At 39.8% G+C, this 28,000-nt stretch overlaps 2 protein-coding genes across 3 annotated transcripts in view; both read right to left on the bottom strand.

The window, feature by feature from the left end:
- atosa (atos homolog A) overlaps positions 1-18,476 on the bottom strand; it is a 33,500-nt gene extending 15,024 nt beyond the window's left edge. Inside the window, exon 1 of the mRNA XM_085154755.1 lies at positions 17,159-18,476. Within this exon, the coding sequence (XP_085010881.1) occupies positions 17,159-17,189 (31 nt within the window). The 5' untranslated portion in view covers positions 17,190-18,476. The remainder of the gene's footprint in view (positions 1-17,158) is intronic.
- Positions 1,698-28,000, bottom strand: part of onecut1 (one cut homeobox 1) — a 37,605-nt gene continuing 11,302 nt past the window's right edge. For both annotated transcript variants that reach the window (XM_085154874.1, XM_085154882.1), the window contains exon 2: positions 1,698-27,851. In XM_085154874.1, the coding sequence (XP_085011000.1) occupies positions 27,562-27,851 (290 nt within the window). In that variant the 3' untranslated portion in view covers positions 1,698-27,561. The remainder of the gene's footprint in view (positions 27,852-28,000) is intronic.

The raw sequence follows: 28,000 nt of genomic DNA on the forward strand, positions 1-28,000 counted from the left end.
CTTTAAAATTTATGTAACAGTTGTTTACTTGTCATTAAGCCTACAAGTTTAACGTTCAATCCTGCCTTTTCCTTCCCCTCATCTTCCGTTTACCCACTGGACCATGACTGATTAATTCCTGCCTCTCCATCTTTTCAAACAGGCAGTTTTGTCTCTCATTAGCTGATATGTTTGTATGCATACGCTTTAAATTAATGTTTGTCTGAGATACATTATTCCTTTCTTCCTTCAATTTGTTTTTGGGTCATCTATGTGTGTAAACTATGTTCTTCAGTTTACATTGGACCTCTTAAATTGTTTGAAAGAAGTACCATAAGCAACTACTAACAGTGCTTGAGAAATGCAAACAGAAAACAATTGTGTTTAGGTCCAGTGACAGTTCACTGATAAATGCTGCACTAAGCAAACCCAAACAGTAATACATGTACACATGATGGAAAATGTTATTTTCCTCTTTTCCATGTGCATGTGATCTCTCATCTGTCTCCTGATCATGTGTGATGTGAATTATGTAACAGGTCGGATTAAGATTCGGGCGTCTTATTATTAGACCTATGACTGCCTGCCACCAAGAGCAGCCTGAATCCGCCTACAGATCGCCTGGTTCAGCACACACACACGCACACAATCACATACACACCTCTCAGCTGTGTCCATCTCCTCGAGCCAAAAGATCAGTATAGAGTCATGTGGGATGGAAAAAGGCCTCCAGGACAAGAGCATAGGGGTCATTCTCGATAGCCAACATTGTCGTCACAGTAAAGTGTCTTAGCAACCTGTTCAGTGTGCCTTTTTTTTGTTGCATGTGTTGCAACAGATTCTTACACTTGTTTCTGTCTTTATAAATTATACAATGTAAATGCATTTAGTCTAGTAGAGCATTTACACTGTGTACCCAGTAGCTGTTTAAAAACAAACAGATGGCATGAAAGAGGGAGAGAAAGACAGAATGTAAGAGACACACATTTAGATAAGATGACCCATTAATCCGCGCACCATGGCCACACAATCACTGCATAGTTGTGCCTCTTTCTCTGCTATCCACACATACAAACATTCAAACACATACACTCACAGCTAATTAGAATGCTGCGTAAGTACCCATATGTCCACCATTCTCATCCTCCTCTGTACGGCCATTACTTTACCCGGTTTGTGCCTCTTCCAGAGTAGCATGGTTAAAAGAGACCTGCGATATATAAACACTGTTACAATGGTAGTTTTTTTAAAATAAATTAGGTCAGCATATGCTTTTAACAGTCAATTTCAAATCATTCTCTCAGGCTTTGTTCTGTATGATGTTAATCAGAAGGGCTATCCCTAACATAGTCATCTCAGGTACACAGCTCCACCTTTGAGCACAGAAGCCCCACCCATCCCACTGTTCAAGCCTTCCAACTATGAGGGGCAGCCAATCAGAAGAAAGATGGGTTAAAAGAAGAAGCAAGCGAAACAGTTCGTTGTAGACAGAGGATTAAATAACTAAACTAGATTTGTATTATTTTGATTTGTGAAATATGCAAAGCTCTGTTTTCTTTAACTAATAATTATTTCCATTACTGACCAATGAACATTTTTTCTAGAATCCATTTTTAATGAAATGCCAGAAAAACAGTTCCCACACCAAAGAGGCATCTTCAAAAATCTGATGCACAGAAGTTTTGTTTACACTCTCTATTTTGCGTTTGTGTTAAAAAAAAAAAAAAAAACTAACTAAAATATTCGCTGCATTACCAAAAGTGAGATGGAGGTAACTGGAGACAAAAGCTGGTGCAAGATCAGTCACAGATCAAAGTTACAGTGGAAATTCAACAATGCAGAGTTCACCTACCTAAAGCTGGTGTACTGATTATCAAGGAAAGAATATATCTCACTCAAAAAAGAGGGGGGATAACATACTGCAGGGCAGCAGCCAGAGCTCACAAAGAGAAAGACAGAAGGTCTGTAGAGATACTGAAGGAGACAGATGACTGAAGGGGAAAGCGGAAACCTACACAGTTAGTTCAAAGGGGAGACAGGAAGTCATTTTAACCATGTTTTCAGTTAACTGTCTGTCAAGTGAATTTCATTCAAATGTTTGAACCTTGGAAAAAATTTCTTAAAAATAAAGCAAATTAGGTGACATTTATCTCAGTCGAGTTCCTCTCAAAGAATACTCACAGGGACAGAAAAGAATAAATAAAAGACTCTGGAGATGAAGCAGCTCTTATAGATGAGAACAGCACATCAACACATTTCAACACATACCCTATGCACTGTGAGAGTCCAATTTTTACAGTGGGGATTTCCTTAATTTTATTTTAATTAATTAATTTAATTAAGTGAGTGTAACACTTATTTTGCAATATAGGGAAAAAACAAACAAAAAACCAGAAAAAAACCCCAAACATGATTCAACATTTACATAACAACAAAGATCTATCAGTGGGTGTTCCACTTGCCTTTGTATAAAACATCCACGTCTAATATTAGAATAAACTTAGAAGCAAGAGAAAAAGGAACAGTAAACACACACTTGCTTTGTTTAAGAGCACCAGTATGCTGTAAACATAATAAATATCTCATAGTAATAATTGATTTTCATCCACACAAGATTCTACAGCTCTGACTGCTCTTACAGGCTGAGACAATTTTCTCAAGATGAATATGCAATAAAACTGTGAACAAAGATCTGTACAAGTGGACCCATTTCTGGAGACAAATCAAGGAAACAAAGACACAAGTGGGTATTTGCAACTTACAAAAGTTCAAATGCCCAGTCTTAGTCCTGATGTTTAAAATCTTTTGAGGTTTTAAATTGATAAGTGTAAGACATTTGATTTTTTTTGGGTCTGCAGACTTCAGATAACCAGCCAGCCGGGAGGCAGTGCATTAAGGCAATTTCCAGGCAGCTTCAGTGCAGCAGCAGTCTGCTGGGCTCACTGAGGTGTGTCAGCTTAACACACAATGATATCTAACTCCTTCTGAATGGAGCCAAACATAGAAGGTTCAGTCTTTCCTATCGCAAAATTTCTTATTATGATCGGGTACAGCAGTGGGTGTCCTTGATTCTTGAACAGTTCGAAGTAAAGGGTTTTTTGGGTTTTTTTTGGCTGCACTTGCACCTCTTAGTCATCACTGCATGAAATATAAATTAAAAATGTGATGCAGTAATGAGCTCACCTTCAATCATGCATGGACTGGACACAGCAGATAGTGCCAAATGCTCAAGGGCTGCAATATAAACGCAGTTGTATTTTTAAGCCAAAGCTTTTCTCAGAAAAACTAAACTTCTATCATGTACAGTATGCATTACTGAAAGGATGATTAAAATAAAACAAAGCATTGGTTTAGTGTCACATGACTTTTAACTGTGCATCAGTAGAGGAAAAAGAAATAAATAAACACAAATCTAACACTCGTTTCTGTTTCACTCATAAAATACGAGTGAGAATCTACTGTGCTGAATGCCGTTTCATTGAAACGAGAGATTAAAAAAAGCAGCATACATCACATCTTTTTTGTCATCTTTGCAAGAGCAATCAACACCAACAACCAAAGGAAGCAGCACCACAACATGTGACATTATGCACTACTGGTGCACAGCGTAACCTTCATCTAACAAAGCACTATCATTGCTTCTCAACAAACCCAACAATGCTCAAAAAACATTACAAAATGCAAATTTTCATTATCTGGACACAACTGTCCTCTGGATTTTGAATGGTAAAAAAAACCAAGGCTCTCTTTTTAAATCAAGAATTCTGCAGTCCTGATAGAGATATAAAGACACACTCACAGCTGCATTTTTACAAGACAGTTCTTCTATGCTAAATGCCTTTACTGCAGCCCCCAGTGTGATAAATATAGACACAACTTGGTAAGCACTCCTTTTCTGTTTTTTTCTCACTCTTATTTCAAAGTGAAGGTTCCCACAACCAACTATTTGATGACTTTGTAATGGTGTCTGCTATGAAAACCCATATTAGAAACTGCTAAAGTAGAGAGTGCCTGAAGTCATGCGCTATTAAAAGATAAGAATAATCATCAGTATTACAAAACTGAGAAAAGTTCTAACAGCCACAAGTTACTTGTTAAAATGCTGACATCCATGCAGTTCTCTGTTCCTTTTGATTTCTACATATTATAGCTGTTATGCTGAGCTAACTCTGTACAAGTATCACAGTACAGACAACTTTGTGGACTATTTCTACAGGGACTCCCATGAAGTCCACCACAAAGCTATGCTTATGCAAGCAGCCTGATGTCCACTGTGCAACTACCTCAAAAAAAATGAAGGCATGCTTTTCAGCCTTAAAGTATACAAATGCACTGGTGGCAAAGCAGGTGGCAGTTTTGAAATGTCAGCAGATCTTGCGAATGCATTTCTACCACTATGGGAATTGTTTGCAAGGCTGTTCCCACCCCCCTTTTTTTGTTCCATAATTCTGCAGTGTGACTGATTATATTTGGAGACCAGGTGGTTTTTACAGGACCAAATTAATTATATCTATTTTGCTTTACATCTGAGGGATCACGACTATCTGTCCCAAAATCTAATATAAAAAACAAAATGAACCAAAACAGATCTTCCACTATTCTTCCCAAACAAGAAGTCACAAAGGAAGTGTCTGTTTTTGTAGTCAGCTCTGACTTTTCAATACATGAGTCATGAAGCTCTCGTGTTAAAAATGTCAATGTTGTCTTAGAGTTAGATGATCTCCACAATGTGATCGACCAACTGTCTCCAAGTAAAGGAATAATTCATGTATGAGTTAGAAAATGAGAACAAAGCACTGAACACAACTGTCACGGCATACAGATGTTCCACTTTAAAGCTTTGTAAGAGATTAAGAGGGACCCACTAGTTTATGCCAAAAGAAAACTGACACAAGCTGAACAGGCAACAAATTGCAAAGGGAGATCCAGAGATCCTCTGTGAACCAGGCCTTTCTGTATTCTCAAACTCCCAAGGATTTGGAAAAACTGCCTTAGGTCTTAATGTTGTTTGACCAATATGCAATACTTCCAAACTATAATATATATGAACAACAATGTTGTTTCTCCATTTCACAGCAATAACACAAGTTTCTGCGTGTTAAAAATAACTACATTAGAAAAGTATAGTGAATATCACAGCTAGAAATGAGCTGGGTATCAAGATGTAGGTAAAAAGGAGACCTTTCATATAATATAGGCTGTTTGGACCAGGCACTTATTCTACATGGTGATGTCACTCTTGCACTTTTTAAAAAACAGGTTTTCTCCAGTAAACTGTCAGAAAACACGTCAAAAATCCACAGTACCAACGACTGTTTCTATTCCTCTGCATTAAAGACATTAAATTGGTGAAGTGTTGCGAAACTATGATATATCCTGTAATGCTGATGCTTGAATTTGGTTATAAAAAATACTTGTGCTGAACAAAAACAGGACTTTGGATTTAAATTACGACACTTGGAGTGCGTGTAAAACAGTTTTGGTTGACCCAAATACTTTGACACTTTGTTGCCAGTCAACACAACACAGTCAAAAAGTACTACCACTAAATCCCAATGAGCCCATAAAATAAAATAATAACCTTTCATTTTAGTTACTGTAGATCAAAAACTTTATCATTTTTTGACTGGGACAGCATATTGGTTTACAGCTTTCATCTAAAATTACCAGTACTCACACTGGGACAGTAACACACAACCACAGGACCGGGTTACAACTTAAAGCCAAAAAACAAAAACAAAAAAAGTCAAACATCTGGATAGAGGGAACAGTCTTGTATAACTTCACAAGCTGGTCCAAAAAACCACCCCCATGCCATGTACCACATATCACGAGCTAACAAGAAGCTTAGTGTATCACCAAAAACTGTAACATCGTGGGAAATTCTAAGGAAACAACACTTTGATGCACATGGTTTCAGACAACTGAATTAACAACATTTATCAGATACAGATGACAACATTTTTAAAGAGGTTCACCAGTGAAAAATAAGAAGCTTTACTATATCTATTTCTCAACATCTGCCAGTTTTAAAAGTGCTCCCGAACACAGTGCACCTATGTAAGGAATCTAAAAGCTTCAATCTTGCTAAATTTCCTGTGAAAGAAGAACCAGCAATAACCACACAGGCTCTGTAGCAATAAATAACCTCCGCTTTTCTTATTAAAAACAAACAAACAAAAACAACTTCCAACACAAAAGGAAGAAAAACAGATATGGTCTTAGTCATTTTCCTCCTGACTGACTGACCTGGGAATGGAAGAAGACTGTGATCAATGATCATAACTGCTGACCAGGGAAGAAAGGTGGGTGGGACACGTGTTACCAAGGCAACAGGAAAATTGTGTTAAAGATTCCCGTCACGGTGATTGAAGAGTGTCTCTGTGTAGCAATGATCTGCGCCAATATGTGTCTTTGCAAGTGACAGTTAACGCTTCAGCTGTGCTCTGTAAGGGTGCAGTGAGGTGCTCCGGCTCTATGCCACGGCCTTGCTTTGCACATTATGATTTTCTGTTATGACAGTTAAGCTGTTTATGTGATCATGCTCGCTTTGTGAGTGCTGAGCCCTCTCTAGGTCGCTGTGCATGTTATCCTCAGCGTTTATGGTACTCTAATGTGAATTGCTATACAGACAGAGCTTTTACTCTCCATCTCTGCAGTAAAACAGCAGAGGACCGTTGCTTTGCTTAACTTCACTTGTAATAAACAGGGTCAGCTGTGTTTCCATAGCGTTTTAAAACACGAATCACACATCACTGCCAGCTCACCTTTCCTGCTTTTGTCTGCCTTGTGTTACAAGATTACAAAACACTGGAAGTGGTGAAGTCTGCCAAGAAACCGGCATGTTTTTGCCAGTGGCTGTAAATAATGGTAAAGATCTCTCATAAAGAAAGAACTCCAGCTTCAATTTTAAAAACAAAACAAATCACAGTTGTTTTAGTTTTTTACTAACAGAGTGAGAGACCCTGGTATTTTAAATTTCATCAATAAGCTGGCTGCCAATGTATCTCACCACTAAACCTTGGACTCTGTTGACAACTACTAGTTTTACAAAGACTATATTAGGATTTTCCTCTGCCTTTCTGAAAACGCTCCCACTTTCCTTTAAACTATGGACTCTGTAATGTGTGTGTGTGTGTGTGTGTGTGTCCCTCTCCCACTAACAACACAAAGGGGCAGATTCACATGAGACATAGCAACAAGTTCTGATTGGCTAAGGGACTTTAGTCCCACTACAGCTGAGGAGAACCCTTCTTTGTGAACTCAGCTTTTTTTCTCCAACTGCCAACAGACAAATGACACACAGACACACAAACACATGCACAACCCAGACTGGCACCCCACGTTGTCCTCTCTATCACACCCATTATTGTCAGACATAAAACAAGAGCTGTTGTTTAGTAGCTGAGTAACATACTACTGATGTTACATGATAAACAACCTCTGAGCTCATGGAAAACAAAAAAAATAAATAAAAATCACCATTGTGAAGCTTAACTGGACTCCGAAGGACTAAACAAACAAACCTAATCTGAGCTGAGGTGCAAAAGGTTAACTTCAGGCTTTTTTATTTTATAAAAGAGCTATAAAGAACTATGCATCTTGCTACTATTCGACTTTACTACTTTACAATTCCTCATCTCCATGTCCAACTTACAGGTGGATATTTCTCATTTGGTTAATGAGAACAAAACTGTATGTCACTGAGTTCAAAACCAAGAAAACGTCTGTTCATACACACAAATCTGTTCAGCTTTCTTACAGTATTAGGTCAATACTGGATGATGAAAGAACCAGTAACAATGGCAGTTTATTGTGGTTAGGTAACTGCAATTGATGGAGTGTAATGAGTCTGCAGGATTTCACTGAAACTCCACAGTAATTAACGCAGCTTTAACTATACCGAATGGCAAATTCAGCTTCTACAGCCTTTCTGAACTGTAAATCTGCACTCTTGGCTAGCCAGTGAATACAAATGTGTAAATTCAAATCCTGTACAGATATCCAGGGTTAAAAATGAGATGCAGTATGTTCCCTTCATCTTTGACAACCATAGCAACTGAAGTCCTTAAGTAAGGTACTTAAACCCCTTATTATTCAAATGAGTCGCTTGGCAGCTAACTGTATAAGACTGGTTACACTGGGCAGCTTCCTGGTGTAAATACAGCAGAATGAACAACAGTTAAGCAGAATGAAAAGTACAGTAAAATTTCATGAGATTTAAAAAAAGACAGGCATTTGTGACATTTAGAAATAATAATTTATCACATCTTCCTGGAGGTCTCCAAATCCTCCCTGATTTCACCTGAAATATCCATAACAGTATCTTTAAAGGTCCGGTGTATGCTTCCACGGTGCCCTTTTTGACCTCAACTCTCTGCAGTATCCTGTTTGACCTTATTTGCACACACTGGAGCTGTGAGGCACAAAGCCTCTGTTATTCAAGCAAGAGTGGTTCTTTTCAACCTCACTGTCTAACTAATATCTGTTATCTAACCTGAACTGGAGTGGAGTAAGTACAGCAATAGTGGACAAGGTGGGCAGTGGTCAAAGTGAGAATTGCTAAGCTCCAGTGGGGCCAACAGTTAAGTAGACCTCTCTAACGTAGACTTTAAATGTACAGTATAGAGTCTACTTTTCATCTACTCGGATTCTTATCTTGCATTACTTCCCAAAGACTACAAACACGCAGCCTAATATTATACTAGATGTGCTGGAAAGAAGATGAAAACATTATAATTTTTTATGAGAAATTTAAAATACAAAACAAAATCCTGGTCAATTTTACGGTTATATTCACTCCACATAAAACCACTATTAAATTTCAGCAAGCTGAATGCTGGCAGCGACAGGACACTAGGGCAGTGGGACAACCCAGCCTCTCTCTGTAATCAGAGCTACCCTGTCTAACGCAAATGCACAGGCCTTTGACCCCTCCTGTGCTGCTAGTGTCAATTTCTAGAAAGAGGAGTCTGAATTAAGCAACCCGAGCAGTGTAGCTCCAAAGGCTGTGTAAAAAGTGGGCCAGACTGATTTGGTTGGAGACTGGAATTAGCTGCTGTGGACAAAGAATCAAAAGGCTAAAGCTGACACAGTTGCTTTAAACCTTTGCCTTACTCCTGGCAGGGTTATACAGAATGATTCATCTGGTAGGAAAGGGCGAGGTTACAGCTCCTGACAGCAAATTTCAACAGCATTCATTAAAAGCCTATACCTATATGAAAAAAAATATATAACCACTAAAGCCTGTCGAGCAAAGGTGAAAAGAACAATAACACAGTTGAGCAAGAAAGAGTGACTGTCAGCTGGTTTGCTGGGAGGATGAAGCAATGTTTGGAGTGATAAGGAATCACCTGACTCATTAGATAGCCTGGTTGTTGGCCTGAAAGAACTGAGATGAGACAATAGAGTTAAGGAGAGGGGGTAGTTGTGATGAGTTTCAAATTAACTCAACCTAACACTGTGGTTAATAAACAATGTGCTTAACGCCTCCACAAAGAGCCCCGAAGGTGTTCTCCAGTAACAGACACCGGGAGTCTGTGTGTTTGTGTATGTGCACCCATTATTTCATTACTCTAAAAGAAGAGGTCACATGAGAGAGAAGAACCCAATTAAATCTACAAAAGAAAGAAAAAGAAGTTGCATCTAATAATTTGATAAGTCAACAGAATCACAGTCACAGAAAACAATGCATTTTTTTTATTTTATTCTTGTATTTTGTGTCTTAATAGTGTCATCTGACATTTCATTTCTGAGTCACCTACTTTGGTCTTTTAGTAATTGACCACAACAGCACACAGTGAGCATGGGAACAGAGAAGCCGGTGAGGTGTGTGGTGTGTGAACTTGATTAAAGTGGTGCTTATGTAAGACTCTTTGCAACCAAAGATATGTGGTGTCTGGTAACAGAAATTAAACCCTTCAAGAGGATTCAACAGCCTTCTGATTCAGCCTGGACTGTTGAGGCTATATTAAACATCAACCAGTCAAAAAACAAAACAAAACAAAAATGATGGCAACTGACAGTAGTGGTTTTGATTTTATAAACACTGGTTAGAGAATGGAATATTTATACTGCTATAAGATTTGGATTGGATCTTAGCTGGATCAGGTATTGGTGACGACGTGCTGGGCTGAACTATTCAGTGCTCTGTGTTGTTTTGTGTTTTTAATTTGCAATGTGGCAGCAGGAGCTATCAGGAGAACTAACAGCATAGAAGAAGCTAACAGCAAAGCAGTTTGGAGGCATTTCACTTGTACTTTTGCATTTTTTTTTTTTTACTTACTACTACTAGTTCTAGTAATTTTCATTTCCACTTGTTATGTTTGGTCTGAGAGAAGTTACATAAAGTAGAGGCAAGAAGGACACTGGATCACTGAAACCCATGCTGGGATTCGATTAAACATTATTTCACTTAAGCTGTTTCCCATCATTTCCACGTTATGTACATGTGTGTTAGAAGCCTAATCAGACTACGTTAATCAATTATGCGAATATCACCCTTTTTTTCTCCACTGCATTTATCATGGACCTGCCGTCATTTATTATTTTACTTACAAATAAATACATTCTCTGAACAAACTTTGAAATCTGTTCATTCCTCACATTTTATTTCTTTAAGATTAAACAGCGCTGTTGAGGTTGATCCTGATTTTGCCTTAAAACATATAAAAGATTCCCTGTCTCTTACAATGAGGAAAACAGCTATCAAATGCAATACTGGAATTGGATTGTGAGCAGACACCCAAGCCCCAGGTTTGCACTGTATCACAAATGGGAATTATCTTGACCAGCACATCTTTAAATGAAACACAGTCGAGAAAATGTTTTTATATGCAATGCCTGGAATATGAACAATGTAATTTACACACAGAAGCTTTCATAAAGATAACATTTAGATTTGGACTCATCAGCCACTCTTGACTTTCTGGTCATATCAGCATGAAATGCAAATTTAATTTGCAAAAATGAAAATGCATTTGCTTTATGACACAGTCACTCTGACTGCCAGTCAATAGGATGACTTTTTCCTGAACTCCCTGCATTATTACACACACAAATATTTGCATAATGACTTCTTTGAGAAGCCTGTAAAGATACACGGTACACTGTCAGGTATTTAGTTCTTGTGTATAAAATACTAAGTCAAGGTAGCCCTATTTCTGTCAATATGTTTTTTCTCTCGATATTATCAGCAGATAGTGGAGGTGGGGGTGTTAAACGCTGAGGTCTATATGTGATATGATACAGAGGAGTGGAGAGAAAATGGGGAGGAGAGAAAAGGGAGATAGGAGAAGTAAAAGAAAACCAGTGGAGCAAGGAAGTCAGAAAGAAAAGTAATTGCCAGGAGGTTTTCCCTCCTCTCAGACCTGGCAGAAGAGTGATAATCACACATCCCTTAACATACTCTCTCCAAACACCGCTGAGATTAACAAGAAGCTGTCATTTTGGTTTCTCAGTTCCAGAAATAACTCAGAAACCAATGAATGGATACTCTAAATATTTCTAACAAGCATGAGTGCCTTGTATTTTTGTGCTTTTCAAGCTAACAGGGCTCATCCCGCAGAGCTTATAGTGTAACAGCGAGGTTGTTATGTCACATCAGGGATTAAAACTTCAAGTGGAAGGAAGGATGCACCACCCAGATTTGATTTTTCATGGAGATTAAGTTCCTATACATAGAAACATGGTTTGTTTACTGCATTAACGCTGTTTAGCTTGTCTCCATCAATTCAAAAGCTTATACTAAAGGGTAAATTTAGATTTTAGTGAATTCATCTAGTTTTCTTTTTTTTTTTTTTTAAACCCTAAAAGTATAAAAGGGAGACAAACTAAACAGATCAGTAATCAGTGACAGACAGAACTAAAAACAAAGAAACTAAATGCACAGAGACAAAGAGACACAGACATCACCACAACACCACCCCCACCAAGAAAAATCACCAGGCCCAGATGGCTCTTCCTGTTCCTGCAGAGCTGGCTGCTGGTTGGCTATGAGGAGCCACAGGGGCGGGAGGATGTGACGAACAAACAAGCAATGACATCACCCACTGGCAGTAGAAATATGACCCATGCTGCTACTTACTGCTTCAGCCAGTCCAGGGCCAATTGTGGACTCTGTATTTTTGATTGTCCAAAAAGTGTGTTAACAGTGCGGGTTAACAAAGTGGATGGGCTAAGTGTTCCTGCTTTTATGTCTGCGTGAGGATAAAGCTCTTTAAAGTAGTAATCTTAAACATCACGTCTATATATGCACACACAGAATGTACATACAAGGTAAGAGCACACTTGCATTTAAGTCCAGATAAAGGTTTGGTGTTCTTAATAAAATGCTCAAGCATTATGTAAGAGCATTACTGGTCTGGGAGGAGTGGGTGCCCAATCCCATACGACCGCTAGGCTAGGCTACTTACAGTGAAACCTGTCACAACAGCATTGATTTAGGGTGATTACTCCAGAGGCCAGGATAGTAACTCACAGCTGAATGGTATTCGTTGAGAAAGGCAGCTCTAAAGCTGGGTGTACAATGGGCAGTCCAATATCCATGTCCATTGCAGCTGGGTCAGCAAATGGCTGTTTTGTTGTATTGAAAAGGCAATATGGAAAAGCACTTAGAAGATAAAATTAATTCCAGCTGCAAGACTTAGAAGAAATATCCCCAGGTTAAAAAAAAAAAAAAAAAAAAAAAAAAAAAAACAGACAAAGAGAACAAACATTCCTTAAAATAAAAAAACAATAAAGTAGTTTTGTATTGAATATATGCATATTTTTAGTTTTCAGGTGCCTTACAATCAGGAGGGATAATGCATAAATGGCCAGAATTATTATTTTTTACTTTACTATATAAAGTGAGATGACTATTGCTGTGATTCAGTGCTATACAAATAAAACTGAATTTGATTTAATGAAATTAAATGGTTAATCATTTTATTAAACCCTTTGAATTAAAGCCAGACATCTACACTTCTCCACACAATCTCATCATAATTGCTTTATTTCAAATCTATTGTGATGGTGTTTAGAGAAAAAAATGACAGAAACTCTGTCCAAATAACTTTGGACTTCACTGAAGCTAAAACATGTTGAGAACAGAAGCTCGGGAGATAAATGAGTAAATAAATTAAAAAAGACAATGATGGCTCCAACTGTGTGAGAGGAGTAAAACAGAAGAGAGCACCTGTTGTGTCGGCCTCCTGCTGTGGAGGTAAATCACAGCTGAGGAGGCTGCAAAGACAGCACGAGACTAGACAGGTGCTATACGGGACAACAGTGCATGTCGCTCGGCGTTATCTAGGTCTCTCATCAGTGAGAGTGTAGACGCTGATCCGCTGGCAAGTGTTGGGGACATCTCGAGGCAGCTGTAATCTGGCTGAACGTATGGCAGAAGGCAGGCAGTGGTGTGAGCCTGGAGGGTGGGGGAAGGTGGACTTGTACTCGACTCCTCTTTCAACTGGAAGCACTGGTGTACAAACACACCAAGTAGCATTCTAGAGAGCACAAATGCAGAACTGAGGCTTGCCAGCTGACTAAGTCCGACATGACTAGCTCTGAGATCATCTCAGACTATACCGTTTGAAAAGTGGACAATGAGAGCTGTGGTTGAGGGCATAAGGAAACTTGCTCATTACTCATCTATATGATCCCTAGTCAACATCTAATGCAAATCAGCTTTTATTTGTAATAAGCCTCCACTGATCTAAGAGTAAAAAAGGCCACAGCTGAGCAAAACGTAGGATTTTATACCATAAACAATTCCAAAGTGGTTTTGAATCGTGCTTTCCTCTGCTACACAAAGCAAACTTATGTCTTTTTAAAATCCAGCTTTACCACACTTAAGCAGCAACAGTTTGGAACAATACAAAAAGCCATTTTCCCCCAGACTAGTGTAAATGGATCTGGAGTTTTCCAAAGGTGTTCTTTATGGCACCTGTAAAAGCTGTCAGTTGAGCCACATGGTTCAACCGTACAGCGCTTATTAGGGCCAACAGCAATCTGTTGAATACTGTGCCACACTCACTCTGTTCTCACACCCGCATACACTCACACACATGGTGTCCTGACTCATAGCTCAACTCACAGAAAAACAAGGGGGTCAGATGACTCTGGTTAGGCCCCGGAGCAGAATATAAGTGCTCCTTTTTTCATAAATAACAAACACACACTTCACTAAAGCCCCAAAGAGATGCTGCATGAACTTTAAGAAAAGTTTTTTTTTTTTTTTCTTGGAAGTCCAAATTATCTGGGAGCTGGGCTCTTTGAAGACCAAGACTAATTCTGCTACTTTCCCCTAAATATCAGTTCTGATAAACTGATACCTGAGAAAGGGTCTGACATTAGTGCTCTTTTGTGGTTTTAAATTTAAAACATGCACTCCTGTGTGTATGAATCCATTAAGCTCATGAAGGGATAAGAAACCGCAAAATTTGGAGCATTTTCATCCAACTTACATGGGATCTGATAGGTCTGCTCAGCACAAAGACTAGTCTGATATGTTGAATTTGACCATTGTTAAGTCCACTAATTCTATCTCAAAAGGTTTAATGGTGAAGCAAGGAGCAAAATGTGGCAGAGTACTTCTTTTTCATCTTATCATTTCCCCAGAAGGTATGACTTTTTCTGCCAAGCTGATCAGGAGGTCAGAGGCAGTACAACTTGAGGCAGTGTGAAATAGATGTGTCTGGACTTGTTCAGTTTTTTCTTTTGGAATTACAAAGCAAGGCACTCCTAGGAACTCTCAGTCTGACCTTGGTGACCTTCAGTAGCCTTAAGGTCTTTCCCCACACATGGGGCCAGATTTACTGACAATCAGCAGCAGTGCAAAGCCCTCTTTTACCAGTAAAAAGCTAGTGTCAGCATTTACTGAATAGGTGCAGTATAAATTTTGGTACTGAAAAGCATGGACATGGTTGATTTTCCTGCTTGCCTTATTGCCCGTGTATTTGTAACAGTTTGACTTTCACAGTGCAAAATTTCGCTAAGAAATGATTTAAATGTACCACACAAATGTTGTTTAATAAGGTTTGTGACACCGTCTTATTTTTTCTCCTGATGTGGCTGTGATAGATGATGCTCAGAGTATTAATTCATTTAGAAATGTTATCAGAATGACTTTGTACTGGCACGAGTGAATGGCTTAATGATGTAAATGTGGTGCCAAAGCTTCCCTGTAGCTTGTCACTGAGTTTCAGGTTTTCAGCCATGCAGAGATGAGTCCTTCGTGAGAACCCCAGAGCTCACACAATGCTTTGTGTGGTTTTTCTCAGCAGTGCACATGCACACACAGCTCTGCGACATCGCAAATGAACTTATTTATGGATTAAAGTGTTTCAGATTAATGTCTGATTCTGCCTCCCAAGGTATCCAGAAAAATAAAAATAAAATCCAGAACAATGCAGGTATTATGCACAGTAACCGAGGTAATGCATAAAACCTGTCCTAGCATTCATTATTTTGGACAGTAGATTACTTGCTCCTTCATCAAGTTGACTAATTTGTGCTAGTCTCTCTATTGTTAGTAGATCACCTTTAAAGCTAATATGGGCTATATCACTGAACTTTTATTTTTTAGACATTTGATGTGCATTTAAGAAAATAAATCCCAATAAGCAGCTTTCCTGATGAAACTCTGAGCCCATGTGACAACAGACCAGGTAAATGTCCAGAGACTATCTCATGCTGTCTTCTTCATGTGATAAAGGGCAGCTTTGTGGACAGTGACTGTCCTAATTACTCTGACAGTGTCCAGAGTTCAGGTGTGAAAACGCTGCTTGAGTAAACAGCTCCTCTCTTCTCCACTGCAGTCCCTTCTCTGAGAAATGAGGCAAGAAAAAGAAGGCATCTAGCCTATAAGCAATCTGGCATCTCCACCACAAGAACAGCACAGTATGTTCAAAATAACAATAGCACCACGGTATCTGCCAGTCAAACGGTGAGCTACTGCTGTGGTGCAGCTTCTACAGGCACAGGCTTTCATAATTAGAACATGACAGCGATAATCCATGAAGGGTAAAGAACAGACGCACTGTAGAAATGTGTCTTAGGCCAACAGCTCTCAATCTACTGGCCTGCACAAGGCAGGAAGACGCATACAGATTATTTGTAAATCAAATGCACCAGCAGGTTTGTTTTTGGCTGTTTAGTTGACCTAATATGCTGTGCTGCATTATTAGGCTATAATTACACTGTACTATGTCAACCAGTGTGCCCTTTACTCTGGCAAAGCACATCCCACAAATGTTTGGCTCTGTGTTTCTATATAAAGGATCCTACAGGCAAGGAACTGTAAGGCTGGGATTAAAAGCCTATGCCCTTGTGGGGCACATGTTTACTGTGCGGTGTAAGGGTCCTATTATCAGCATATCGTGCTTAAGTAAGAGCCCACTCAAACCAGTCAGCAGTCTGTCTGCAGTTTCACAACATATGTAAACACAAAGACTATAACTGACTGAAAACAGTCACCTTTCACTGCTTCTAAGTATGGTGCTTTTTTGGAATTTCCACAAATTCAAGCAACCACAACTCTGGGTCACAAACAACCACTCAGTCACCAAATGAATCATTTAGTTAGTGAATAATTCAACTAACATAATAAAGGAGCTTACACAAAACCTATTGTTAACAGTCTGAGGGCAGAGATTTAGGCACCGAGTTACCCTTTGCAAATTGATGCAATAGTATAATTAGCATAATCACACTGGAACAAACAAGGATGTCCCCCTCCGTCCCTGTTTTACCTCTTGCTGCAGATACAGTGAGCTGTAAACAGGTTGCAGAGCATAAGGCAGGAGCTTTATTTCCACAACAGGGTGGGTGTCAAGAATATTTTGCAGCAGCCCAGTGCAAGAGACTACCAAAACAAGAACTGCAGGTTATATGCTGATGCAAAAAATTAGGAAATAAAACAGCTGACAGGGTTAACATTGTAAATTAGAGCAACAAATGTGTGTTTTACTGCACACAAACGTACTCATTTACCCAAGTCAGGATCTGTTAATTCAAATAACCAGTGACCAGGCTGACCAGCTGTTACATAATTCTTTGACCTGATTCTTCTCTTGGGGAAATGGGTACAGTCAGTCTACTAAACGCCGGAAATGCACAACTTACCCAAACACTGACCACCCCAGGGACATTATAAATATATGTCTGTGTATGCGTGTTTTTCTGGTGGCACACATACCTCGCTCGGGCTTCATGTTGTCCAGTGTCATCAGGTTGCCTTCAGGTGCTCCTGCAGAGATCTTCCCAGTCTTTTTTTTCCCTAACACACCTAGCCTGGACAGCACACACAACGGGCGTCTGCCCCCTTGAACCCCCTCTCTGTGACTGAGAGCTGCTGCGTTACCTAAGCAATAAAATCAGCTGTGAAGCCTGCGTGTTGGTGCCAACTGCCCCCTATCCAACAACAAAGCATTGCTTTGTTAGCATGCTACTGTCTGCTCCCATCCAGTCGCGCTGTATTGTCAAACACAAAGATAACAGATAGCGTGTGCCACTTACAGTGAGCGTAAGGATTGTCAGTCTGCTTGGTAGCGCCTAGCCGTTCTGACTGCAAATAATTTAACTAGCAAGCCGGCTACTCTTGCAGCTAGTCTCAAATTCCACCACCTGAACCGTAGTTAAGTCGTGGTTCATTTCGGTGTCCCCGTTTGTGTAAGGCTGGCTCCTAACTACTAAGACGCGGGGGGTTTTCTAACTCAGCAGTGCTATCCAGAAAGCAAACTCAACCAACTATATAACCCCTACTGTTTCTGTATTGTTAAGCTGGTGCTAGTGACGACGACCTCGCAAACATCCCCAACCCCCTAGTAATGTAGCACAGGTAGCCACGGCTCAGCTGCTAATACCGATGACGGGCGGTCTCGGTATTTTTCTCTGCTAAGACGAGAACATTTTCAGCGTTATCATTCCTCTCGCGAAACGATAACCAGCGATAATCACACGGACATAGTGCACTTTCTGCCCGTCAACAAAGCTCGAATCGTCGCCATCTACTTTGCGTTAGAAACGCCACCTGTACAGACTTCCTTTGTGATCCTCATTAAAACTTTTCAAACCGACAACAAATAGTCCGACTCCGACCGAACGCTTCGGGGACGACGGCGACGTTTCCCACAAGCTTTTTTTCTATTTTTAAGGAGCAACCGTTGTTGTCAGGGCGCTGACACCAGCTGACTACTAAAACTAGAGGACTAGGTCGGTACTGATATTATTCAGGCGAAATGCAGATGAAAGGAACAGTGAGTCCTCCTAGTCGTGATGCTTTACAGTCTGCCTCACTTCCTCACTTCCCTCCCTGCTGCTTGTCAAAACAGATCAGTGCAGCTCTAGTCACGTGTCCCAACAACAGTGCCTCTCGTCACTTCCCTCTCTACCAGCCTCGCATGAACTCGCAGCCATAGCAACCGCCAACTTAGAAGTGGTACCAAAACTTCTGAGGAAGTCGCGACATGTGTGGCTAAAAAATGTAGATTTAAAAATAAAACACAAGCCCAGCAGCGTGCCTTTTCACTTCTAAAAGACAAACAGCGATTAAAAAGTCCGAGCGGAGACGAGGACGCACAAGAGATGGGCTTCTCTCCCAATGCTGATTGGTCAGAGGAATTCGGTGCGCGTTCACGTGCGCGCGTGAGGGTTCGTCTTTTTTTTCCGTTGTGGACATTTTGTTCTGGCTTCAACCTAAACAAGGCCAAGATTATTTTTGGAGATGCTGTTATATGTTAGTTGGCTACAAACTGGATGACAGTCATCTAAACTCACTCAGAAGTTTCTGGAAAACAGTATCCCTTGGCACACTAGGTCTTTTTCCTCCGTAGAAACTCCCCTGCGGTGTTTTTAAACAAAGGCGAGGGTTAATAGAACTTGCTTTTTTTTTGTTTAAATAGCTCGAAATGTTTAAGCTATAGGTTGAGAGTTTCAAGGTTAAATGCGAAACATTTTATAAGGCATGAATGACACTTGAAGATTCCCCACAGTCAGATGCTGGTAATGAGAGGTGACTTTAGGCATTAAGGCAAGAAATCCAAAGAGTAGGCAAAAATGAAGTAAAAAAACAGTAGGGGAGCCTGGGGGTGATTGTAACACTTACAGCTCGCAGAATATTTGTGCCACGATTCTTACACTTTGGCATAAAATATCCTTATGTACCCACTGCAAGTAGAAATGTTTGTAACCTGTTCAACTTTCTCAGGCAATTAATTACCCGATGCATAACACAAGGAGTTCTATTGTTCATAGCCTGCCTCACTGCTGGGATATGTAGTAACACAACCTGGGGTAAATTATAACAATTAGAGTAAAAAAAAAATCAAAATTGAGACCATATGCATCTTAGTCGTTTTATTGTGCATTGCTTCAGCAGTTTTAAGGTCTTCATCTAGGTCAAAAAGCTCCCACCTCTGACTTTTAAATCTGAGTCAGCTCTTGTCAGAAAATGTGCAGTAGAAGCAGTAACAGAAGAACAATGTAATTGTATTTCCCCCAAGAGTAGTCATGTTTTTCTCACCCACTGTCCTGGCACCCAAAAAAAGTAAAAAGAAAAGAAAAATCCCCCCCAAAAAGGACATGGGAAACTGTTTTTCTTTGTCATCATGGGGATAGTTTTAATACTTTTAAAATAGGTGTTAAGACCACCCCACCCATTTCAACCATTGTTTAGCCAGCTGGAGCACCATGGGGGTCTGAAATTAGCATAGATTAAATGCCTCACATTTTACCCAGGACACTGCTCTTTAAAATTACAAGTTGCATTTCAGCAGTGTCAATGGTAATACAAATGCACACTTGATTTAAAAAAATAAAATAAAATCGTTCTGTATTGAAAATCTGTTAATTTGCTGTAAAATCTGAATGGTTATTCACATGGATTAGCAATTTCAATGTCAAGGAAGATGTTATACATTAAACTAATGATATTTTTTTAAGTGAAAGCAGTAGTTTTGCAATCATTCCTTTGTTGCAGTCTCACCTGCAGCGTTTTTTATTCCTATCCTGATACATGTAAGATGTGGTGTGTTGACTTTCTGGTGGAAAATAGAGGACAAGGGAAAAATGCTCTGATCTAATCAACACTGTGATGAAACATTTGGGAACAAAGGTAAAGGCAACAATAACGATTCAGTTCATGAACAGACTCTGTAGACCTGGCTTTAGTTAGCTAGTGAAACTACACTATTTGGGATACAGAACAAAGATAGCAAAATATTGTAAGATACTGCAAACTAAAAAAATGAAGCTATTTGTTGAAAGTAGGAATGTTAGTTCAAACATAACCACGGTTACCTGATAACGGGTGTGATAACAAATGTCAATTGTGTCAAAGAAATTTTGTGTTGAATAAAATGGCTTTGACTGAAATATTGTAAAGGAGTTTGGGTATTTTTTTTTAACAAAGATTTATTTGTTTCTCTTGCAAAAAGGGTGGGGATAATAAAATAAATAAAATGCTTAGTATCCATATGGGCTGCCAGCCAGACTGTTGCATAAAATGCTGGTATCAGTATCAACCCAGAGTTTGACAATCAATCCACTCCTAGTTGCAAGCCATTTAAATTTAAATTCAGCTGATTTGTGCTTTCTCTCTGATACCAGATGCATGTGACCCAGAGAATGTGGGTCATTTGCACAATAAGACAAACACTTACCAATTGATTGTGGGCTTTTATCGACAAAGCAGGAGCAAAGTTTACATATGTATGAGGATAACACTAACTGTTGTTTGTGCTGAGTCAAACATAGTGGAGCTCTGCATCCCACCCTGACAAAACCCCAGGAGCTGTTGCATATCACAGGGTTGAAGATACGCATTTCTTTAAAACCATGGCATCCCCCATGCAATTGTCTGCACAATAGCGATAAATTGTGGTGAGTAAAATTAAACATGTATATATAGCACATCTGAATAAAAAAAAAAATGCTGTGCTTTGACATCTTACAGAACAAACTGCTTCATAAAGTTGCAATGTGCTTTATGATCACCGTTCTCCCTGAGAAAACTGGCTATGTTATTTTTAAAAACCAAATGAAAGTCAGCAGACATTTTGAGCTGCACAATTTAATTACATTCAAACACCAGCAACACAGTGAGGCCTGTAGTTTGTTTGATGATGTAATTTAGCAATAAACTGTTAAGCTAATAGTAGACAGTCTTAGAAAGCTACTCCAAAGCCCCTGCTGATTCTAATGGGGGCATTTTCTGAATGCATATAAAGCTCATTTGCCTTATCGTCTTAGCCCACGGTCAGAAAATCAGCTCAGTGTGATGGGGATAGTTATCTTCGTATGGTGCTGCTGAGTATTTGGATATATAGTACCCTGAATCTTTGTTATTCTTTTTCTTTTTCCTTTAAAGATGTTGGTAACTGCAAATAATGATTGTTTGTGAAAATTCATGTCACAGCTCCATCTAGTGACAGGATACAGGTGATGCAGTAAAAAAAACAAACAGTCGGCTACAAGATTAAAACCCCTGGTAGTTAAAAGCACTGATCGTCTCATCACGTTAAAGTGTTCTTCAGGTAAACCTTTGGTCACGTCCTGGACAAGTACTGACGATCATTGTTGTATGCAGGGAATCACTTTATTGTTGCACTTTGAGATCATTCAGTTAAATTAGTAATGGGCTACAGAGTAGATAAATAGACTCACGTGTAGTTCTCTGAGAAAGTTAAAATGATAGCCCAGATGCAATCACATTTTGTTTTTCTGCACTTGGCTGCTTAAATGTGACTCACATTTTTAGCAATAAGAAACTGGTGGCTCTAGTTTCTTTGGCGTTATACATATTTTATAGTAAAGACGGACCCCTGTTTGCTAGTAGCTCATGGAGATTTAGAAAAAACATGAAGGTTATACAGGTTTGTTAAAACAGAAGCTTTCAGGTTGAGATACTTTACTTGTTGTGGAAATATGATTCATTTTGGAACTTTTCCAGACTAACAATTTATCTGTCAATTAAGGAGCCTTCAATCCACATTTGTTAGAGGTAAAAATGACTCTGTGTGTCTGTGTGTGTGCGATCCATCATGTTCTCATCCCACGGTACAAATGCTGATGCATCAGATGGGCTGCTTGTATCACAGTGAATTCGTTTAAACTCTTTAATATTTGCAGCAACATGTGTGCATACATTCTAGATGTTTCTAGGAACACAACTTCATATATTTTTGAAGATGAGAAAGCCTGTGCAAATGAAGCCTCTAACCTTGAGGATCTATCTTCTGAAACTACTTGTCATGCAGGTTGACATCCAAGACAGACTCATATACCTGAATGTTTCCTACATGCCGATTCAATTTGAAGTTTTATTGATTCAATTTGTCTGTCTGAGCAAGAAAAGACAAAACCTAGTAAAAAGAAAATTAAAGTAACAATGTTAATAATACAACAGCAAAGATTCAGAAGCTGGAAATACCAACAGTTTATTTTCTACTTTTTGTGACTACAGAAATGTTGAAACATTTGAACACTGAAAAAAGCTGAATGACATCATCACTTGCTTCTCAATTTTCTTTCTTTTTTATCATTTGCTTAGCAATCACAACAGATGATATTGCACGGCACTGAGAAAGCAGTAGCAAAGCCTGGGAAACATCAATGACAAATCAAGTCATGAGACATGGAGTTTTACATCTGAGAGTAACACCGACAGTATTGCCTCTCTGGCATACACGCACGCACGCACACACACAAACACGCACACACACACACACACTGACACGCAGACTAAAAACCGAAGAAGCACTGTGAGTTGATAAGGAGGTCAAAAGAAAGAGATCGAGTCTGACAAGAGCACAAGGCTGACAAGAGCAAGGAGATTTCATTTTGAAATGCAAGTGCAAAATGAACTTCTACTGTAATTTATTCCTAAATGTCTATGACAACAAATATGCTTGTTTATCAAAACCCTTCAAGCATCTTTGTATATGAATAGCTGGAGGACACCCCTCTGCGGGTGGGAAACTAGTTCCCCAGCGTAAGAGATCCAGATGATTGTCTTAGGTGCTGCAGTATTATTATGAGACTTGTAGCCAAGCTACCCATCATATGGGAACTCCTTATGGGCAAAACAAATAATAAGAGATGAATTAGGAAACAGGAAAACATAGGCCCACGCTGCATTATCCTTTTGTTCACTATACAGGCCTTTTTATGTAAAATTAAAGCATCTGTACTTATTCATTCAAGACACAATAAATGCATAACATCCTGATGTAATCTGTCATGGACATTTTGGTGATGACCCCTTAGTCCGTGGAGACTCTGTGCTGTCTGAGCATGACAGAGAGGAAACAGTACTAACAGTGCGGCCTCTGATACCCAGAGACCTACTGTTTTAAAATGTACCAGTCAGCCACACACATGCATACACATCAGCAAAAAGCGTGACAATATGCAGTACAAACACATTAGACAATGGGCAACGACAGAATCAAAGAGATGCATGCAAATGAGCTCACATACAAACTTGCATACTTCAGCAGTACTTGACATTTGAGGCGCACACTCACATTCACAGACAGAAAAACAGAAGAGCAATCCGAATAATCGTCCCCATACACACTCGCACACGGATTCCTTGGTAAGGTTCTTTGCAGTTTTATTAGACTTTGCTTATAGTCATTACACGAGTACGTACCAAAAGAACAGATACTAGATGGAGCAAGGCGGCGGTGCCACGGCAATAAAAACAGACCCAGCTCCGCGGCACAGCCCCTGGCAGACCGGCTGCCCAGCCTAAACTCCACCTCACTCTGTGCATGAGACAGCAAAGTGAGCGGGGCTTGCAGCCCTCGTTTCAAATGCTCCAGATTGTACATTGAACAGGAGATTCCCCACATGGTAGAGTAAGCTTGCCTACATAGCCCTACGCCTTCTACATTCTATACCCGTGCGAATGGCAAATCAAAACTCAACAAGTCTACCTCACAAATGCCAGTGCTTTTCAACATTATACATATTTTTTTTCCAATTTTTGGTTTGTTTTAAAAATCTTTGGATGTGCAGTAATACCCATAAAATAAGTGTTTTTAAAAAGTCAAAAGAATAGAAAAACACACACACGTACACACTGCTTTTTGCCAACTGTTCAACAAAGTAGCTCCTGTATAACTTTGTCTGCATTGGCAAATCAACTGTCTTGGTTTCTGGCAGTGTTTAAAACACACATTGAAATGCCGGCTAGGATTTAGCTGAAGAAGAATAAAAACTACTCCTTTGTTATATCTAAGCATGGGAAATAAGGCTGTAACATAAATGGTCTTTTTTGTTTCTTTTCTTTTTTCCAAAAACCTACTATATACAAATCTAGAGTTTCTACAAATGCATAAATTAAAGTAGTGGTTAACCAATACAAAAAATGCAATTAAATTAAAATCACAACACAGAAGTAGAGAAAAGGGAAAATATGAACACAATATCACAGCAGTTGGTTTTACCCTGTAAAAGCAATAGTCTACCATCATAATATTGGCATAACCCAGTGTCCGATAAAAAATACGCTTCTCCCTCCATCCCAAAAGTTTCCTACATCAACCCTGAAACTTGTCCTCCATGTCTTGAAACAGAGCACTTCTGCCAAAAAAAACAAAACAGAACAAAAAACAGCAACTTCAAAATAGATAATCATACAGCTTTTTGAAGTAACAATAACAATTACCACACGAGTGGAGTTCTGCCTAACTCACAGATAGACGTCTCAATGCAGAACTCAAAGGAATTATTACTATGAGGTATTCAGACACATTGGTAAAGACATGCACGGCCAGAGTGCTGGACCTTCCTACACACAGCAGAGAGACAAGCAAGGTTAAGGGAAAGAGGGATGGAGGGATGAAGGGAGGCAGGGGAGAGGATAAACAAAGACCTTTGGTTTAAACTGTAGAAGTGGACAACAAAAATTCCTTTGGTATGTTTTCATTGCATGGTTGCGCTGGCGAAAGCACCACGGTGTGATTAAAGAAAAAAATCTTCTCATTGTTTCTTCAGTAGTGGCCCTTCTACAGGCTGAGGTATTCACAGAGTCAAAGGTGAGAGGTCAACAGCGGTTTAACACTTTGGTTCAAGCAAGGCACTCGTCCTGGGAGTTTTAGAAAGATTGCAACACGTCTGCTTCTACTTTCAGGAACATGTCTGCCTATAGTTGAGTCATCAACTCTGCCCATGGCTATGTCAGGTTGTCTGCCTGTTGTAAGGTGAAGATGTCTGACCTATTTGTTGGATCAATATTATCAGCATATAGATACACACTAACAGGCAGGCCAGGTGGAAATAAAGCTGCAACACTGAGAGCTCTGGTGGGGTAAGGCTTCAGATGCAAATTTAAAATCATTAATGAACCAAACTAAAAGCCTTTCCTGTCAACAAAGTGGTAGACAGTAATGTGTTTCTGTTATGAACAACCACTGATCACATTACTAATAAGGTAGTTGTACCCCACAGGCACCAGCATAGCTGATTGTGTGTATCTAAGGCTAGTTCAGCACATCTGCCTATAGCTACATCAGTATGACTATCTATGGAGCTGTAATCAGAGCACAGATGAAGCAAGAGCACGCATAGCGGGGGTGCATGGGTTGAGTGCAGGTGGGAGGGGGAGAAAGAGGAGGAGAAAGGAGAAGGGAAAAAGAGACAGGAGATAGGGGGGAGGGGACACATACATCACATCTTTGAACACCACTCATAGAGGCCGTGCAATGAGAAAAAATCTTTGGTTATCTTTGGTATCATCAAAGTGATAAAAATCACGTATGGAACTTGAGTGAGGTAGCATCTTTGGTTCACACTATAAAACATCAGCAGGTCTTGACACATTTTTTTTTTTTTTTGGTTTCTTGTCGTCTTTTTGGTTTTTCTCTCAGAGATAAAGAAAAAGCAGCTCTCTCTTGCCTCTCCTTCAGCGCTTGTTCTGATGAATGTAGAGCTGCTAACCCTGGCCATGAAGAGGATGACGGCAAGGGGCCAGCGTAATATATCTAATGCTATGCTGCCCTGGGCCAGCCCTGTGTAGTGCTTTCCTCCTAGTGCTGAAATGCATAGCTTACTAGGAGAGTGGAGGCAGGGAGGGGAGGAAGTGCAGGGTGGATTGGCAGCAGGCAGGGAGCGGGGGTGCTTGCGTATTCAGGTGACAAGCTGACATTGCTGTGTAAGCGCCTGAAAGTGATTTGATCATTGATATCATTTCCTCCGCCCAACATCTTTGATGAGGAGATAAAATCAAATACATATGAAGTACTTATTAAAACGCACCACCAGAGGCACTGTGGTTTTGACACTCTCCCTCACACAGTGTCAAAACCACACATAGATCCAGTAGCTTGTGTTTTACATAGAAAACTGAAGAGATTTGTCTTTAACATGTGCTGGATTTTGAACACATAAAGTAGAACTAAACCTGCTGGCATTAGCTAAGCAGATTAGAAGGATTAGATGTAGCTGTAATGACTAACCTTAACATTGAGTACAATGATCATAATTCAGGAGAGTGTCTGCGAAGTTAAAAGTGGTATAGTCTATTTCCTTCCAAGAAGGCATCTATAAGGCAAATATCAATAGTTAATTTTTAGGGTTATACCATAGAGTATTTCCGTTTGCAGGGAGCAAATATTTAAACGTGACTCAAAATGTTCTGTGGAGAAGGAGAAGTATGATTTCCTTCTTCGTGGAGCACACTAACAGTCTGTCTCAGGAGGTAAGGGAGGAAAACAGGTAAAAAATACTTTTATCAACTACAAAATATATTCTTTGGTCAAATTACTTCATAGGATGTTCTTAAGTGGTTTGATTTCTAAACTGCAAAAGAGGCTTCAAGGTGTAGAAGGCTTTGGTTTTTCTTTTTTGAATTATTCAATGCCTCAGCATGTTGGAAGAAAGCACTACCATGTGGGTTGATGTTAGGCATTTTTTTTCTATTTGGTTTGGTTTAGGGTTGGACCTTTTGGTTTTAGGGTTAGCAGTCTACGCATGGACATTTCCCTGTCTGTCTGGAATGCTTGATAGAAAGACAGACAGTTGGACAAACAGTCAGACAGTCCGCTCCACTGATCCGAACAAGGTTGCACAACAATCCAGTCTCTCCTGTGGGATTTTTTTTTCTTTAAAGTTGATTGGCCAATCCCACTGGAGCTCCACATTCTGGCTGTTTTCGAGGCCGTGGACAACTGCAGATCAGACTGTCAAGAGGCTGATTAAACCTCTGTTTAGGGACCCATCATCAAAACCAACCAATCAGATTAAAGATAACAGTGGCGAATGATAGATTCATACTGGGTGGGGAGGTGAGGGGAGGGTGTAATAAAGCTAGAGACCAGTGACAGCGAGTGTGTGTGTGAGGGGGAGTAAAACTATAGTCTTTTTGCAGTATGTTACACATAAATGTGTTGCTAAAACAAACATTGTAAAGCAGGTCAAAGGAGAAGTCTTTGGTTTGTTTTTTCATCTTTGGATACTATAAATATCAATATAGTACAGGTTTAAGGGCAAAACGTTGCTTCAAGGTCTCTTTTAAGTTTTCTTTGTTTCTCTTAAGTTTTAAAGCTTTTCCACCGAGGTTGAGTCAGTCCATGAGTTGGTCAAATCAGTCCTTCTTCAGGCTTTGGTGCAGGCGTTGGGGCCAGAGTTGGCTGAGTGACCAGAGCCGTCATCCACCCACTTATCTAGGCTCCGGCGGCGTGCGTTCATAAAGAAGTTGCTGACTGTAGCCAGCTCGAGGCCCAGCTGTTGAGCAATGGTGAGTTGCAGCTCTTTGGATGGACGCTTGTTCTCTTTGAAGATGGCATGGAGTGTCCGCCGCTGCACATCTGTGAACACAAGCCGGGGCTTCTTGGTCACATTTCCCCGCTCGCTTCTGCCGTGGTCCTGTTCCTTACGCTTACATGCTGTGGAGATTTCAGCAAAGAGACATACAGAGAGAGAGGGGATTTGTGAGAGAGGGCAGAAGACAGAAAAACAAGAATCACAACTTATCCTGGGATTTTAAAAAGTCCTGAGTAAAGAGTGTGGCCTGAACCATGAATTGGTTCTTTTC

The sequence above is a fragment of the Neolamprologus multifasciatus genome, chromosome 1 (genome assembly GCF_963576455.1).
Source record: "Neolamprologus multifasciatus chromosome 1, fNeoMul1.2, whole genome shotgun sequence".
NCBI classification, from domain to species: Eukaryota; Metazoa; Chordata; class Actinopteri; order Cichliformes; family Cichlidae; genus Neolamprologus; species Neolamprologus multifasciatus.